At 31.5% G+C, this 18,783-nt stretch overlaps 1 protein-coding gene and 1 long non-coding RNA gene across 2 annotated transcripts; both read left to right on the top strand.

Annotated features, from left to right (window-relative positions):
- Positions 1-2,123: 2,123 nt before the first annotated feature.
- Positions 2,124-4,902, top strand: LOC126703183 (uncharacterized). The gene is made up of 3 exons (XR_007647964.1): positions 2,124-2,404; positions 3,483-3,589; positions 4,535-4,902. It is a non-coding gene; the product is annotated as an uncharacterized LOC126703183 (long non-coding RNA).
- Positions 4,903-6,965: 2,063 nt separating this feature from the next.
- LOC126703794 (ankyrin repeat-containing protein BDA1-like) lies at positions 6,966-18,120 on the top strand. The gene is made up of 5 exons (XM_050402865.1): positions 6,966-7,565; positions 16,050-16,146; positions 16,856-17,029; positions 17,867-17,987; positions 18,108-18,120. Exons 1-5 carry the CDS (start codon positions 6,966-6,968, stop codon positions 18,118-18,120), a joined length of 1,005 nt encoding a protein of 334 aa, XP_050258822.1.
- The last annotated feature ends 663 nt before the right edge of the window (positions 18,121-18,783 follow it).

Here is an 18,783-nt window from a genome sequence, read left to right on the forward strand (position 1 = left end):
AAGGTGACACTTAAACATGTTATGGATTTGGGTATGGAGTTGGGTGTCCCTAGACTTTCTCTTTTCTTTTCATTTTTCCTTTCAAGCCAAACCATGGCTTTGGATAGTACAAACATTGATCAACTCCACAAGTCATGTTACTCTTGTCAACCCAGTCCAAAAGAAAAAATCAAGTCCAATAAAAAGAAGAAGAATCATAATTTACTAAGAATTACAAGAAGATTAGCACTTGAGGCATTTATGGCTTGAGAGAAGTCTAACAAAGCGGAGAGAAATTTGATTAAATTTGACAGTCTGCAAATTTTGTTTGTAAGGCTTGATTCATTTCAAGGCAAGTGGAGATTCGTCAAGCATGACTTGAATTGCATGCCTCTATTAGATGCAAGATCAGATTTGCTTCTTCACACTTGTGTTGCACACCTTTATAAAATGCAAGATTAAATTTTTATGTTTAGACCTAGGTTAAATGCTTGACTTTCTTGCATGGATCATTTTGCTGACATTGGTTAGGTTTTCTTTTTTTGTTTTTGTTTTTTGTTTTTGGGTAGTATATACATGAGATGTAGCTTGTTATTCTGAACGTGTGCAGAGAGCTGTGAATTAATTTGTATTTAACTTGGTTTGTTGGTTGAGTTAAAGAAAAACTATTTGGGTATATTTTTGGTTTTGTCACTGTACCTCTACATCATTTTGTATTCTTTAAATTTGCTAGTGAAATTTCTTCTTATTCTCATTGCAATCCAAGAAGGTAGGCTAAAAGTGAACCATGTAAAATTTTGGTGTTGTGCTGTGTGTGTCTCTAATTTATTTTTAAGTTTTTTTTTTTTTTTTGAAGGTTTTTCTAAAGTCTTAATATTTTCACAATCAATCTCATGCGAGAGTGACATCCAGAGGTATTTTTCTACCACAACTGGCAAAAAAATAAAGAACTCTAAAAAATGTATATATTGTATAATATATGATAGATTGACTTTTTTTTTTTTTTTGAGAAATATGAAAGATTGACTCGGTAATTAGCTAACTAGCCTAAACCATTTTCCTGTATTTATGGAGGGGTGGCATCGAATCATATATAGACCTGCCTATGTTACAGCACTTGTCAATTAATTAATTACAAAATTTCTCTTAGTTGCTCAAACATTTGATAATCAAAATTATTCTTATTAAATAACCACACTGAGTCAACAGAATTTAAATAGTCTTACAAGAAACAATTTGAAAAATTAATTAAAGCGTGAAGATGCAATAACTGAAACAGTTGTACCAAGTACGTAACAGTCTCCGGATACTACACTTGTTCGCAAGCACGTGGAAATGGAAAAACTAATTCCGTCTACAGAAATTTAAAATATACTCACTCTCAATATTTCGAGTAAATAACGTGAACATCCGATACTTACGAAAAAGAGGCGGATGAAGAAGAAGAATCCGATGACAGAATTGGCAATGGCAAGACCCAAGGAATGTATTAATACAACATATGTGCCCAAAACAAATGCCAGCAACATTGCTCCCATGGCAGATATCTAAAGGCAGAAGGCCTGTGGGGCAAGTAGGAAAGAAAAGTCTCCAGGATCTTTGTTGAGAAACAATTATACGTACCATTTGCTCAATACTTTAATGGATATTCTCTTTGCCTTTATTATGAATCTATATCCTTGCATTTCTTGCTTTTGCACCACTAGCCTCTAATTAATACACTACAACAAACTTGAGTTTTTTCAACATATTTTTATCAACGGTCACTAAAAAATGTCAAGAAAAACATTTAATTTCTACACTTGTAATCAACCGTTGATTAAAAAAAGAGAATCCACATACTTTTATCAACAGTCACTAAAAAATGTTGAAAAAGGTTAATAAAAGCTTTAAGTTTATACACTTGTAATCAACCGTTGATTAAAAAGAAAGAATTCACATACTTTTATTAACAGTCACTAAAACATGTTGAAAAAGGAAGGAAATTCACATAATTTTATCAACGGTCACTAAAAATGTTGAAGAAGGAAGGAAATCCACAAAAATCCACATACTTTTATCAACGTCACTAAAAAAATGTTGAAGAAAGGTAAGTATTTATCAACGGTTGTATAAACGTTGAAAAAGTAAATAGAAATATTTTATTATTTATTATTCCCCTATTGTACAACAGCTCTCTCATTCTCAGTTTCATATCCGTAGTCCTTTCGTTCTCCTCTCTACCTCGTTTTGCTCTCGTCGTTCTCCGATTGCGAGACCTAGATCGGCTCTTGATCGCTCCTTATCTCGATGTTGAACGTGTGCGTTTAGAGTTTCAGATTCCTCTCCTTCCTCGACGGCGCTGCATCTTCCGATGCCGCTTCTCCTTAGGTTTCTGCAAATGCCTGATCTGGACATTCGAACTCGTACGCATGAGAGCAGGGAGGTTAGTTATTTCACATTCATTATTGTGAAATTGAAAATTTGTTAATGAGAAGGTTCATTTTTCATCTGCTTGGGAAATTCTGGGCAAATGATAGGGTTTTGATTTGAATTGTGCAATTTGTAAACCTAAATTTTCTAAACTTGTATGTAGATTGGATCTGTATTGTGCAATTTGTAGACCTAATTTTTGTAGACTTAGTTTGAGGTTGTGTAATTTTTTTATTCTCAATGAATGCAGTTTTGGCTATTTATCTCTAATTTGAATGATTATGTTGGCAGTGATGGTTTTGATTGATTTTTTGAATTTTTAGTTAATCTGTATTAATGCATGTGTCAGTTTTTTTTTTTTTTTTAATCTTATTTATTTTTGGTGGAATGTGTTAGAAATTTACATTATGGTGTAATTGGGTTGTTATTGGGTTCTACCTGTACTCTATTATTATTATTTTTTTTTTTTTTGTTTTTTTGGTTGAGAAACTAGTTCTCCAATTAAATTTAAACATCCAAATTTTCTTTAGAAAATATCATACTGTTTATGTTGTATTGATTAATGGAGATGTGTGTAAATTTAACTAGGAACTTAATTTACTGCATTTGAGGATTAGTACTTAATTTTCACTATAGATATATTTGTGGTGGAAACTTAAAATATCTTCAAGTGGGAAAGCCATGAGGAATTACTGTTGAGCAAGGGTTTATTTCAGCTCTTGAGAAGAAAAAAATAGGATTTAAATATTTAGGAGTTGTGCTCAATATTTAGGAGTTCATTTTCCAATTAATTAGTTTAAACAGTGCATGATACAATATGCTAGGCATGAATATTTTCTAGGCACATCTCATGGTGTTAGATTGGTGCATTATTGCACGATCTTTTTCCCTTAATTAGCTCACAACTAGAAAACATAAATATTTTGCTTGGTTAATAATTTAGTTTTCAGTTGTATATCCAACTATATCACATACAATGATTCAATTTTCATTGTATTTCAATCACACTGTAATTGGTTTTAGTATATGCTAAGAATTTGGGAATTTTTTTTTTCAAAATGTATTGTCCACCTATTGTTGTTTTTTGGCAGTGTTATTGGTTTTGTCTACATGTGTGATAAGGATTCTATCCCACCTTGGAAAAGCTGGCCATAAGGAGCCAAAGACAAGGCCCAAAAGTACTGAAAATAAATACAAGGTAAACTTAGTTCGTTTGTACTCCATACTAATAATCCTTTTTCGTCTTTTTTATCTCACATCAAGTGATTGGTATATGTCTTTGTCATCATTGATATTCGGCACCTAATAATAGTAAAATAATATCTATGTTAGGGAAGAAGATTTACATGATGTTAAATTTTTAAGGGGAGGGTTGAGATTCTCAAAACCAAGGACAAACGCTGCCACATAAGCATCAAACTAATCAAAGCCAACAGTATCAAAGTCTCAGACACACTTGATTCCCTCTCCATCTGAAGACCAAACATGAAAACTAAAAAGAGTGGCATTGTGTTTGGGAAAGTAAAAAAAGTCATTGTGTAGTGTAGATTGTTGGTTAACTACATAGGGATGGGATTAATTTATGTGTAGTAGTTAAGCGCATGTAGACACCATTAGAGTTTGGACACCATTATAAAATCCCAAACATATTTTGGATTTCAAAGGGGTTTGTTAAGTTGGATTGGAATCACTTGCGTTCTACTAAGAGTGCATACTCGGAATTTTTGGCACATTGAAATGTCTTGTCTACTAAGAGTGCATGCTAGAGTTTTCATTGCTTTTTTAATTTTTTAGCCATTTACTATTTTAGTTGATTGTAGTTTGATTGTGAGTTCATGCTGGTAACATCATTAGATTTTGGGGTAAATTCAATGTTTACATGTGTCATGTAGGCGAGGAGAAGTGTTGGGATTTTCTAATGGAAGTGAATAGAGGCAATCTAGTCCACATTGAGAAAAAGTGAAAAGAGTTGTTATTTTATTGATATGTGAAGGAATCGCATTCATATATAAAACTCCATTTCTTTGGCAATAACAACTAGTTACCTCTTTTCTAACAAGGTAGACCTTAATTTCTTCATCTTTTGTTGATTTGAATTTTGGTTAATGTTTTGATGAAATATTTGCTTGCTTCTTGCCTACAGAATCTTACAGATAAGATGGAGATCTACTGTAATGAGAAGCTCAAGGCCTTATTTGATGGTAAAAGGATAAAGTTGGATTCTTGAAAATTGGAAAACTGCAAACTTCGTTAAGACAAGTAACTGCAATCTAAGATGTTTGGCTTAGGATCAATGGCCCCACCTTATACCAATCAAATCTCTTTTGACATTTCTCCCCTTTCATTTTCGATGTTATTGTGTTACTTTAACTTTTCTTTGAGTGAACCCTCTGGGCTGGATTTGCAACTTAAAAAAGTTTTAGCTATACATGTTGTAAAAGAATTTAGAAAAATATATTAGAACATGTTGTAAAAATCATTTGGGAAATTATATTGATGGTATTAATGCAATTGTGTATGTGTTTATATTTTGCATCAGGTTATTCAATTTTGATCAACGTGAAAGAAATTAAAATTGGACTTGAAGAATAGACCATCTAACACTGAATAATTAATTAATCACATAACCTATAATACTCATTACATTTATTTCGAACTCACCTACCGTAGGTAATTATTGGATACTTTCGAAATACCATAAATACATACTTTTCTCTCTTACATAATTGTGGGTCCTACTAATTAAATTCATGGTGAAACCCACAATTCATGTGAGAGGGAGGAGTATTCAATAATTTTCCATCTACAGCAAACCAAATTTTACTTCAAAGAAATGTGTGAGGTTCGGCCTTTCCACTTGTCAGGGTCTTTCTCTCTCTCTCTCTCTCTCTCTCTCTCTCAAATATGCCATTGACCATGAAATTTCAAAGTCGTCCAACAATGAGAGTGTATTGCTCAAGCAATGGATCATCCATCTATTTACATGCTTCCTTCCTGTAATAACAATTCACAAACGAGAGAGAGAGAGAGAGAGAGAGAGAGAGAGAGAGAGAATGGAAATGAGCTTAATCTCACACGAACTGTAGTTTTTCCGATAAAGAAGTTGCAACTGTCAAGATAAGCTCACACTATCTAGTTTGTTATCCACAATATACCAAGTTATCCTATTAAATTTAGGGAAAATTTTCTTTTACATTAAATGATACAATGTAAATTACATTGTAAGCACAACGGAAACATATAATGGTCTTTAAATTTAACTATAAATTTTTTCCAATGACAATTAAAGTTAATGAAGTTATGTAATTAAATTTGACGTGTGTTTATCTTTGTGTATATATGCACGAATTTAGTTAAAAATAATCACAATTATACCGTTCAAATATACACTTTTTAAAAAAATATTGAAATTATACATGGTGTTAGCTTACACTTTTTTTAAACCATATATTTTTAAAATATGTAATGGTTTCTCATATATATATAAATATATATATATATATATATAGTATTAATTCATGGTGCTTCTGATAGATCATTTGATATAGTTTATTTTGTATTTTTCATTTGAATAATAATAAAAATAATAAAATTCAGTTCTATCTTAAAACATTTAAAAGGAAAAATTATGCATTAACAAATAAAATAAATAAGCCAAACTAAACAAAGAACAAAGTCTTCTCAATATAGATTTTTGGAAACTATAAACAGTGAGAAACGTAAAACAAATAATAAAATAAATAAATATTAGTTTAATGCTCCTATGAAATAGATAATATCAGTGCATGGTGCTTCTATTTGATCATTTGATATATTTTATATTGTGAATTTTATTTTATTTAAATAATAAAATACATTTATATCTAAAGAAACTAAAATGTAAAACTATACATTAATAATAAAATAAAAATAAATAAATAAGACAAATTAACTAAACAATCTCAAAATCTTCTATATATAGTTTTCTTTTGTAGGCGAGATTTTGAGCCAAATGCCTTTGTCCAATTTCACTTCAGATATTATATTACATTGACCTTCTCAAACAAAAGTTCAAGCAAACTGGCAACAAGAAATTAAAACTGGACTTGAAGAAAAGACCATCCAACACTGAATAGTTAATTAATCACATATTCTATAATACTCATCACATTTATTTTGAACTCACCTACTGCAGGTAATTATTGGATACTCCCAAAATACCATAAATGCATACTCCTCTCTCTCTCACATAATTGTAGGTCCCACTAATTAAATTCATGGTGGAACCCACAATTCATGTGAGAGAGAGGAGTATTCAATAATTTTCCACCTACAGCAAACCAAATTTTACTTCAAGGAAACGTGTGAGGTTTGGCCTTTCCACTTGTCAGGGTCTCTCTCTCTCTCTCTCAAATATGCCATTGACCATGAAATTTCAAAGTCGTCCAACAATGAGAGTGTATTGCTCAAGCAATGGATCATCCATCTATTTATATGCTTCCTTCCTATAATAGCAATTCACAAACAACAGAGAGAGAGAGAGAGAGAGAGAGAGAGAGAGAGAGAGAGAGAGAGAGAGAGAGAGAATGGAAATAATGATTCAAGGAGGAGATGATATTGTTGATCTCTACAACGCATCAGCAATTGGTTGTACAACCACATTGAAAAGTTTGATCGAGAAAGACCCACGCATCCTTCATAAAATTTCTTTGAAAACTTTTACTGAAACTCCATTACACATATCAGCTTTGCTTGGCCACCTTGATTTCACTAAAACTCTTTTAACTCAAAATCCTTGCCTAGTTGTCGAATTAGACTCCCACAAACGTTGTCCCCTTCATTTGGTTTCCTCTGAGGGCCACGAGGGCCACGTCGAGATTGTTCAAGAACTATTAACTATATATGAAGATGCATGCTTGTTTCATGATCAAAATGGGAGAATTCCTCTCCACTATGTAGCAATGAGAGGACGAGTTGAAGTTGTGGAGAAGCTGATCGTTGCACGACCTGATTCAGTTCGGGTTGTACTTGACGGGAATAAGACTGTTTTGCACTTGTGTGTTAAGTACAACCAATTAAAGGCTTTGAACCTATTGGTGAAATCCTTGAGTGACGATGGGGATTTTCTCAATTTCAAAACCTCTGGTGATGGCAACACTATCTTGCATTTAGCTGTGATGCAAAAACAAATTGAGGTAGCTTTTTATTTATTTCTTAAATATAAATGCAAAAATAAATTAAGTAAAAATCATTTTTCCCCCACTCATGAGCACCCATAGGTCCATAACTGAATCACGTAAATTTGCATATTGTGTATTTATTTGATTTTTTTTTTGTATTTTAAATATTTTTAGTATCTACAAAATTAATTATTTACTATTGGATAAGCCAATTGTGATTAACTATCTTTGTTTGAATTTGTCAAATGTTTTAAGTATGTAAAATATTAATTAAAATTATGAAAATATTTGTAATCTACTCTGATGATTTTTCAGTGAAAAATATATCCAAGAGTTGCAAGGATTTCGACTTTAAATTAGCTATAGTTAATTAATTTATGTCTAATTATAGTGATATTAGCTTCCAATAAATTTATATAGTTAATTAGAGAAGAAAATATTTTACGAATTTATAATTCTATTAATATTAGTCTTATAATTGAAATTTGGTTTCTATTTTTTTTTTAAAGGAATTGACCTCCTAGTTTTTTCTTTGGTTTTTTAGACGATATTCCTCTTATATTTGATTCCAAAGGATATATTGTATCAAGTTTAGAATCTTGCCGTTTTTCGTGTAGGCAGGATTTTAATACCCCACATTGACTTGCTTCCAGTTAATAACCATTTTCTGCATTTGTTGTACATATCACAATTTCTTTTTTGCTAATAGAGAAATTCTCTATCTAAGTAGCATTGATCTTTACGTTATGGTTCTCAAAAACAAATATTGAAAGCTCAAAAATGTGTTAGAAACACAAGAGCTGTTTAGACCCCCAAATCAAAGTTACGGCTCGATAGATTTTACACTAACTTAATTTTAAGTGCGGAATAGTGTAAATGCGAGTAGATAAACAAACAAGCTACACTAACACATATTCATATAAACACAGCAATAAAATGAAATGTAAAAGAGTAGGGAAGAAGAATGCAAACATAGATAACACGCTGATGTGTTATCAAAGAGGAAACCGAAGAACTCGGCTAAAAACCTCTCCGCCACCCTCCAAGCAATAATCGATCCACTAGACAATTAGTTGGGATACATGGGTTAGCAAATGACCGTCCAAGCCTAATCTACCCGCTGTACCTAAGCCCTCCAAGCTCCTACTCCAACAAGGCTTCTCGGAACTATGTCTTGTTTAGCTCTCCGGATCCCGTAACAAGCTCCATGTTGCATGTGCCATCCTTGGCTTCTTCCAATGCTTCCAAGCAGCACCAAAACCTCACTTGACACTCTGAAAGGGTGTGGTAAGTGTTTGGGCTATCAACCTCTCAATGGTATGGAAATGGAGAGGTAGGAATTGAGAAAATCCACAAGCTTATGTGTAGAGATATATGGGTATGATAATCTCTAACTTTCAAGGTGTTTGGCTAGGGTTTTCTCTCAAAAGCACTCCTTAACATTTGTGGGAAATGAGGGTATAAATAGTGTGGGTACAGAAAGTGTGTATCAGATAGTACAGTTTGGCAAAACAGAATGTTTTACAGGTGTCTCGCGGAAAGGCCTTACCCGCGAGCTACTCGCGAAATACAACTATCTCCATCTGTACTGAATTTTCGCATTCCAGTCATGTGCAAGACACATGCTTCACTTTATGGGATGCTTAGTCGTGAGATACCTGCGAGAAATCTTCTAGCTTCAATTGCTTGAGTCTTCACACACTCTCTCTCTCTCTCTATCACACAACCCTTACAATCAAATCCCACAACAAATACAGGGTACAAAAGATTGAATAAACTTACAATCAAATTTGGCACGGAATAAATGCCAACAAAATACGTATTTGTAAACCACAACTTTATAAATATTTTCAAAATTACAACACTTTAGGCTTGAATTTGCTGATAGTAAAATACTTACTTTCGATGACTAAAGAGAAAAAAGAAGTAGATTCCCAAATCAACAAGGATTTTACAACCGTAAAAATGTTGGAGAATTGTCCAAAAGATTTCAACGGCTTCACCATTCACAACATGTTAATGGATGTCAGTGCTAGGGTTGAAAGAGTGAATAATCCAAGTGAATCAGCAAAAACAACACAATTAAGGTAGAAATGGTGGAAGAATTTGTCGAAACACTTAAAATACTGAGGTAATTGGGTAGAACAGAACCATGGCTATATAATGGTAGTTGCTACTGTGATTACAACTCTTACTTTCCAACAAGCAGCTGGCCCCCCAGGCGGTGTTTGGTCACAAAGTGGAAATATTACTTTTTATACCGGTCATAACATCAAAGTTGATGCTAGAATGTCAGTTATAGGTTCTATTGATCTGTTGTACTACTTCTATTTCATAATATTCAACGCTATCTCTTTTATTGCATCAGTCATTGTCACATTCTTACTAATTACACTACAACAAAAAATGTTTATTACAACAACAAAAATTGTTGCAATAACATCGAAGTTATTGCAATAGTTTATGCGAAGTGTTGCAATAAAATTTGAGGTAATAAGTTTGTGCTACAAAAAAATATTGTTGCAATAAATCTTAAATATTTTAATGAAAATTTTGATGTAATAATATATTTGCTATTGCAATAAACAATTTATTACTTCGAATATCTTGTAGCAATAGGCAATTATTTCACGAATTTTATTACAATAGATTGTAAAGAATTGACAAAAATAATTTGGGTTCAAATTACTGCAACGGTATATTTAATATAATAGTTAAATTTTTCATATTTTTCTTACAATAGATTGTAAAATAATCAGAATTAGATAATTGTAATAATATATTCATTGCAGTTTCATATTTGTCATTGCAATAGATTGTAAAATAATTGATATTTTAGTTATTGCAATGTTAAATTTGTTGCAATAAGCCATCTCTTTAAAATTTCGATCTATTATAATATATCGCAAAATATATAATTGGTATCAAGTTATTACAATGGTTTCTCAATTTAAGTTATTAAAAACTTTACCATTCGCAACATGTTATTGGATGTCGGTGCTAGGGTTGAAAGAGTGAAAATCCAAGTGAATCAGCAAAAACAACACAATCAAGGAAGAAATGGTGGAAGAAGTTGTTGAAACACTTGAAATACTGAGGTAATTGGGTAGAAGAGAATCATGACTATATAATGGTAGTGGCTACTGTGATTACAACTCTCACTTTCTAACAAGCAACTAGCCCCCCAGGCGGTGTTTGGTCACAAAGTGGAAATGTTACTTTTTATACTAGTCATAACATCAAAGTTGATGCTGGAACATCAGTTATAGGTTCTATCGATCCGTTGTACTACTTCTATTTCATAATATTCAACGCTATCTCTTTTATTGCATCAGTCATTGTCACCTTCTTACTAATTATACTACAACAAAAAATGTTTATTACAACAAATAAAATCGTTGCAATAACATCGAAATCATTGTAATAGTTTATGCGAAGTATTGCAATAAAATTTGAGGTAATAAGTTTGTGCTACAAAAAAATTTTGTTGCAATAAATCTTAAATATTTTAATGAAAATTTTGATGTAATAATATATTTGCTATAGCAACAAACAATTTATTACTACGAATAAATTGTAGCAATAGGCAATTATTTCAAGAATTTTATTACAATAGATTGTAAAGAATTGACAAAAATAATTTTGGTTCAAATTATTGCAACTGTATATTTATTGTAATAGTTAAAATTTTCATATTTTTGCTTACAATAGATTGTAAAATAATTGAAATTAGATCATTGTAATAATATATTCATTACGGTTTCATATTTGACATTGCAATAGATTGTAAAATAATTGATATTTTAGTTATTGCAATGTTAAATTTGTTGCAATAAGCCATCTCTTTGAAATTTTGATCTACTATAATATATCACAAAATATATAATTGGTATCAAGTTATAACAATGGTTTCTTCAATTTTAGTTATTAATAAAAATTGCTTTCTTCAATCTAAGTTTTTGCAAAAAATTTTACAGCCTTAAAAACATTGGACAATTGTCCAAAAGATTTCAGTAAGTTTACCATTCACAACTTGTTATTGGATGCCGGTGCTAGGGTTGAAAGAAAGAATAATCCAAGTGAATCAGCAAAAACAACCCAATCAAGGAAGAAATGGCGGAAGAATTTGTCGAAACACTTGAAATATGGAAGTAATTGGGTAGAAGAGAATTGTGGCTATATAATGGTAGTGGCTACTGTGATTAAAACTCTCACTTTCCAATAGGCAGCTAGTCCCCCAGGCGATGTTTGGTCACAAAGTGGAAATGTTACTTTTTATACTGGTCATAACATCAAAGTTGGTGCTGGAACGTCAGTTATAGGTTCTATCGATCTGTTGTCCTACTTCTATTTCATAATATTTAACGCTATCTCTTTTATTGCATTAGTCATTGTCACCTTCTTACTAATTACAGTAGAACAAAAAAAGTTTATTACAAACAAAATAAATCGTTACAATAACATCGAAGTCATTACAATAGTTTATGTTAAGTGTTGCAATAAAATTTGAGGTAATAAGTTTGTGCTACAAAAAATATTATTCCAATAAATCTTAAATATTTAAAGGAAAATTTTGATGTAATAATATATTTGCCATTGCAATAAAAAATTTATTATTTTGAATAAATTGTAGCAATAGGCAATTATTTCATGAATTTTATTACAATAGATTGTAAAGGATTGACAAAAATAATTTGGGTTCAAATTATTGCAACGGTATATTTATTGTAATAGTTAAAATTTTCATATTTTTGCTTACAATAGATTGTAAAATAATTGGAATTAAATCATTGTAATAATATATTCATTGCAGTTTCATATTTGTCATTGCACTAGATTTTAAAATAATTGATATTTTAGTTATTGCAATGTTAAATTTACTGCAATAAGCCATATCTTTAGAATTTCGATCTATTATAATATATCACAAAATATATAATTGGTATCAAGTTATTACAATTTTTTTTCAATTTAAGTTATTAAAAAAAATCGATTTTTTCAATTTAAGTTATTGCAAAAAAATTTACAACCTTAAAAATGTTGGAGAATTGTCCAAAAGATTTCAATAACTTTACCATTTGCAACATGTAATTGGATACCGGTGCTAGGGTTAAAAGAATGAATAATCCAAGTGAATCAGCAAAAACAACACAATCAAGGAAGAAATGGTGGAGGAATTTGTCGAAACACTTGAAATATTGAAGTAATTGGGTCGAAGAGAATCGTGAATATATAATGGTAGTGGCTACTATGATTACAACTCTCACTTTCCAACAGGCAGCTAGCCCCCCAGGCGGTGTTTGGTCACAAAGTGGAAATGTTACTTTTTATACTGGTCATAACATCAAAGTTGATGCTGGAACGTCTGTTATAGATTCTATCGATCCGTTGTACTACTTCTATTTCATAATATTCAATGCTATCTCTTTTATTGCATCAGTCATTGTCACCTTCTTACTAATTACACTACAACAAAAAATGTTCATTACAACAAAAAAAATCGTTGCAATAACATCGAAGTCATTGCAATAGTTTATGCGAAGTGTTACAATAAAATTTGAGGTAATAAGTTTGTGCTAAAAAAAATTTTGTTGCAAAAAATCTTCAATATTTTAATGAAAATTTTGATGTAATAATATATTTGCTAGTGTAACAAACAATTTATTACTTCGAATATCGTAGCAATAGCCTATTATTTCATGAATTTTGTTACAATAGACTGTAAAGATTTGACAAAAATAATTTGGGTTCAAATTATTGCAACGGTATATTTTTTGTAGTAGTTAAATTTTTCATATTTTTGCATACAATAGATTGAAAAATAATTAGAATTATATCATTGTAATAGTATATTCATTGTAGTTTCATATTTGTCATTGCAATAGATTGTAAAATAATTGATATTTTAGTTATTGCAATGTTAAATTTGTTGCAATAAGCCATCTCTTTGAAATTTCAATCTATTATAATATATCGCAAAATATATAATTGGTATCAAGTTATTACAATGGTTTCTTCAATTTTAGTTATTAAAAAAAATTGATTTCTTAAATTTAAGTTATTGCAAAAAATTTTACAGCCTTTAAAACGTTGGAGAATTGTCCAAAAGATTTCAATAACTTTACCATTCGCAACATTTTATTGGATGCCAGTGCTAGGGTTGAAAGAGTGAATAATCCAAGAGAATCAGCGAAAACAACACAATCAAGGGAGAAATGGTGGAAGAATTTGTCGAAACACTTGAAATACTAAGGTAATTGGGTAGAAGAGAATCGTGGCTATATAAGGGTAGTGGCTACTGTGATTACAACTCTCACTTTCCAACAAGCAGCTAGCCCCCCAGGTGGTGTTTAGTTATGTAAGGTTGAATTTATTCAACCATCTAATTGGCTTTATTCCGTGCCAAATTTGCTTGTAATTCAGCATTTAGTAACCCTGTTTTTAGGTGGGTTTGTTGTAAGGGTAGTGAGTGAGATAGTGTGAAGATTGCTCAAGAGTGTGCAAGAAAACAGAGTGTCGCGGCTGGGACTCGCGACTGGTCTCGCGGCTTCAACCCGCCAGAAGATGCACACGTGCCAAGCATGCTGGAAGATGAACAGTCATGCTAGCTGGAGCACTACAGGACAAAACAGGACAACTGGCCATACGGTTAACTCGCGACTGGAACTCGCGACTTAGTCAAGCCGCGAGGTCAAGCCGCGAGCCACCCCTGTTTTGGTAAAACCTGACGTTTCGCATTCCACTCCTCTCCAGTATAAATACCCTTTTAACCCACGTTTGAAAGAGAGCTTCCAGAGAGAATTTTGAGAGAGAAACCCTAAAGAAAAACCAGATTGTTTCACCCACAATCTCTACCTTAGAGTCTCATCAAAATCCCTCACTCTCTTCCTCTCCATTGTCAAATCCTTGAGAGGCCATTATACCAAACCTGGTTCTCACCATTATCATCTCTGTGAGACAGTCGTTTGGAGTTCTGGGAAGCAGTTAGGAAGGAGCCAATCTTCATTGGTTGATGCTACGGTGTAGTAGCGGAATCCGGGAAGCTAGAAAAGAAAAAGGTTCGGCGCAACCTCGTTGGAGCAAGAAGCTTGGAGGGCTTAGGTGCACTGGGTAGATTAGGCTTGGAGGGTCTATTGCTGTCCTTGTATCCCAACTGTATTTTCTAGTGGATTGATTACCGCTTGGAGGGCGGCGGAGAGGTTTTTCGCCGAGGTCTTCGGTTTCCTCTTCGATAACATATCTGGTGTTATCGCTGTGTTTGCATCTTCCTTCCTCTCTATCTCTGCCTTTACATTATCTGCTGTGGTTTATTTTGTTGTGGCTTAGATAGTTGTTTAATCAATTCCTTGTTATAGCATATGTTAAGTTTCCGCACACTAGTTGTTTAACATATTGCTTGTGTTGATTAAATTGGTTTTTGGGGGTCTAAACGTTCAAAAGTGTTTTTGTACACGTTTTTGAACTTTCAAGTTACAAAGTGGAAATGTTACTTTTTATACTGGTCATAACATCACAGTTGATGCTGGAACATCAGTTATAGGTTCTACCGATCCGTTGTACTACTTCTATTTCAAAATATTCGACGCTGTCTCTTTTATTGCATCAGTCATTGTCACCTTCTTACAAATTACGCTACAAAAAAAAAAATGTTTAATACAACCAAAAAAATAGTTGCAATAACATCGAATTCATTGCAATAGTTTATGCAAAGTGTTGCAATAAAATTTGAAGTAATAAGTTTGTGCTACAAAAAAAATTATTGCAATAAATCTTAAATATTTAAAGGAAAATTTTGATGTAATAATATATTTGCCATTGCAATAAACAATTTATTATTTTGAATAAATTGTAGCAATAGGCAATTATTTCATGAATTTTATTACAATAGATTGTAAAGAATTGACAAAAATAATCTAGGTTCAAATTATTGCAACGGTATATTTATTATAATAGTTAAAATTTTCATATTTTTGCTTACAATAGATTGTAAAATAATTGGAATTAGATCATTGTAATAATATATTCATTTTGCAGTTTCAAATTTGTCATTGCAATAGATTGTGAAATAACTGATATTTTATTTATTGCAATGTTAAATTTGTTGCAATAAGCCATCTATTTGAAATTTCGATCTATTATAATATATCGCAAAATATATAATTGGTATCAAGTTATTACAATGGTTTCTTCTATTTAAGTTATTAAAAAAAAATGATTTTTTCAATTTAAGCTATTGCAAAAAAATTTACAGCCTTAAAAATGTTGGAGAATTGTCCAAAAGATTTCAATAACTTTACCATTTGCAACATGTTATTGGATGCCGGTGCTTGGGTTAAAAGAGTGAATAATCCAAGTGAATCAGCAAATACCACACAATCAAGGAAGAAATGGTGGAAGAATTTGTCGAAACACTTGAAATACTGAGGTAATTGGGTCGAAGAGAATCGTGGCTATATTATGGTAGTGGCTACTATGATTACAACTCTCACTTTCCAACAGGTAGCTAGCCTCGCAGGCGGTGTTTGGTCACATAGTGGAAATGTTACTTTTTATACTGGTCATTACATCAAAGTTGATGCTGGAACGTCAGTTATAGGTTCTACCGATTCGTTGTACTACTTCTATTTCAAAATATTCAACGCTATTTTTTTTATTGCATCAGTCATTGTCACCTTCATACTAATTACACTACAAAAAAAAAAGTTTATTAGAAACAAAAAAAATCGTTGCAATAATATCGAAGTCATTGCAGTAGTTTATGCAAAGTGTTGCAATAAAATTTGAGGTAATAAGTTTATGCTACAAAAAAATTTTGCTGCAATAAATCTTAAATATTTTAATGAAAATTTTGATGTAATAATATATTTGCAATTGCAATAAACAATTTATTACTTCGAATAAATTGTAGCAATAGACAATTATTTCATGAATTTTATTACAAATGATTGTAAAGAATTGACAGAAATAATTTGGGTTCAAATTATTGCGATGGTATATTTATTGTAATAGTTAAAATTTTCATATTTTTGCTTACAATAGATTGTAAAATAATTGGAATTAGATCATTGTAATAATATATTCATTGCAATTTCATATTTGTCATTGCAATAGATTGTAAAATAATTGATATTTTAGTTATTGCAATGTTAAATTTGTTGCAATAAGCCATCTCTTTGAAATTTTGATCTATTATAATATATCGCAAAATATATAATTGGTATCAAGTTATTACAATGGTTTCTTCAATTTCAGTTATTAAAAAAAATTGATTTCTTCAATTTAAGTTATTGCAAAAAATACTACAGCCTTAAAAACGTTGGAGAATTGTCCAAAAGATTTCAATAACTTTACCATTCGCAACATATTATTGGATGCTGGTGCTAGGGTTGAAAGAGTGACTAATCCAAGTGAGTCAGCAAAAACAACACAATCAGGGAAGAAATGGTGGAAGAATTTGTCGAAACACTTGAAATACGGAGGTAATTGGGTAGAAGAGAATTGTGGCTATATAATGGTAGTGGTTACTATGATTACAACTCTCACTTTCCAATAGGCAGCTAGCCCCCCTGGCGGTGTTTGGTCACAAAGTGGAAATGTTACTTTTTATACTTGTCATAACATCAAAGTTGATGTTGGAATGTCAGTTATAGGTTCTATCGATCCGTTGTAGTACTTCTATTTCAAAATATTCAACGCTATCTCTTTTATTGCATCAATCATTGTCACCTTCTTACTAATTACACTGCAACAAAAAAATTTTCTTACAAAAAAAAAAAAAATCATTGCAATAACATCGAAGTCATTGCAATAGTTTATGCGAAGTGTTGCAAAAAAATTTGAAGTAATAAATTTGTGCTACAAAAAAATTTTGTTGCAATAAATCTTAAATATTTTAATGAAAATTTTGATATAATAATATATTTGTTATTACAATAAACAGTTTATTACTTCGAATAAATTGTAGCAATAGGCAGTTATTTCATGAATTTTATTAAAATAGATTGTATAGAATTGACAAAAATAATTTGGGTTCCAATTATTGCGACGGTATATTTATTGTAATAGTTAAAATTTTCATATTTTTGCTTAAATAATTGGAATTAGATCATTGTAATAATATATTCCTTGCAATTTCATATTTGTCATTGCAATAGATTGTAAAATAATTGATATTTTATTTATTGCAATGTTGAATTTGTTGCAATAAGCCATCTCTTTGAAATTTCGATCTATCATAATATATCGCAAAATATATAATTGGTATTAAGTTATTACAATGGTTTCTTCAATTTAAGTTATTGCAAAAATTTTTACAGCCTTAAAAATGATGGAGAATTGTCCAAAAGATTTCAATAACTTTGCCATTCGCAACATGTTATTGGATGGCATGACTCTTCATCTTTCTGTCATGTGCTCTACACGTGGCCTTTTTCGGGGGTAAGTTGCTTGCAAGACAGTCGCGAACCAGTCACGAAATCCACTTGTACATCCTTTGAAGCTTGAGTCTTCACCAATCTCTCACACTCATCCCTTAAATTTAATCCCATATACATACAGGGAAAATGATTGAAGAAATTACAATAAAATTTTCACAAAATTAAAGCCAACACAACATAGTTGGAAATCACAACTTTATAGAATTGTATTAAGGCAACACTTTGTAATTGGGCTGATGTTTGACTTGAGCAATTCATTTTGTATGTGTGTTTTTTCACGGATTGCCAAAGTGGGAGATTGTTAGATTCTAAATATTTAGGATTAAATGTTTAGAATTCTATTTTGTATGTGTTGGCAAAACGAGAACAAAATATGTCTAGTCTATGTATTAGGCATTGCTCAAAGATGTGTGTTTCAAGCTTCAAGTTCGAGCTAACTGCAGAAAAGAAGAGTTGGAATTTTCCAAGCTCGATTGATCAAAAATTAGATTTGACCGATCGAAAATCGCAAAAATTAGATTCTACAGATTTTTAAAACAAGGCCCAAGCGTGCAAAAACGTTTAGAGTTTCAATCCAACTTATCCACATATAAAAGGGAAACCCTAGCTACATTTTGAAGATTTTTTGGAAGACTTGTGTGTTACTTCTTGTGAGATCAGAGAGGTGTTGTACCTTGTAACTACACAAGTGTCTATTGGAGCAAGATCTACAATCAAGTATTGGTAGAACCTAGTTGCTGTTTCAATGGGATCTCAAAGTCACAAGCGTGGGTGCTTGTGTTGCAATAAGTCCAAGA

This window comes from Quercus robur, chromosome 10 (genome assembly GCF_932294415.1).
Source record: "Quercus robur chromosome 10, dhQueRobu3.1, whole genome shotgun sequence".
Classification (NCBI taxonomy): domain Eukaryota; kingdom Viridiplantae; phylum Streptophyta; class Magnoliopsida; order Fagales; family Fagaceae; genus Quercus; species Quercus robur.

Bases quoted from the DNA above. Each gene is read 5' to 3' on its own strand.
- LOC126703794 (XM_050402865.1), top strand. From the start codon at position 6,966: ATGATTCAAGGAGGAGATGATATTGTTGATCTCTACAACGCATCAGCA. The intron at 7,566-16,049 runs GTAGCTTTTTAT...ACTTTCCAACAG, and splicing joins TGATGCAAAAACAAATTGAG to GTAGCTAGCCTCGCAGGCGG. The intron at 16,147-16,855 runs GTTCTACCGATT...AAAATACTACAG, and splicing joins TGCTGGAACGTCAGTTATAG to CCTTAAAAACGTTGGAGAAT.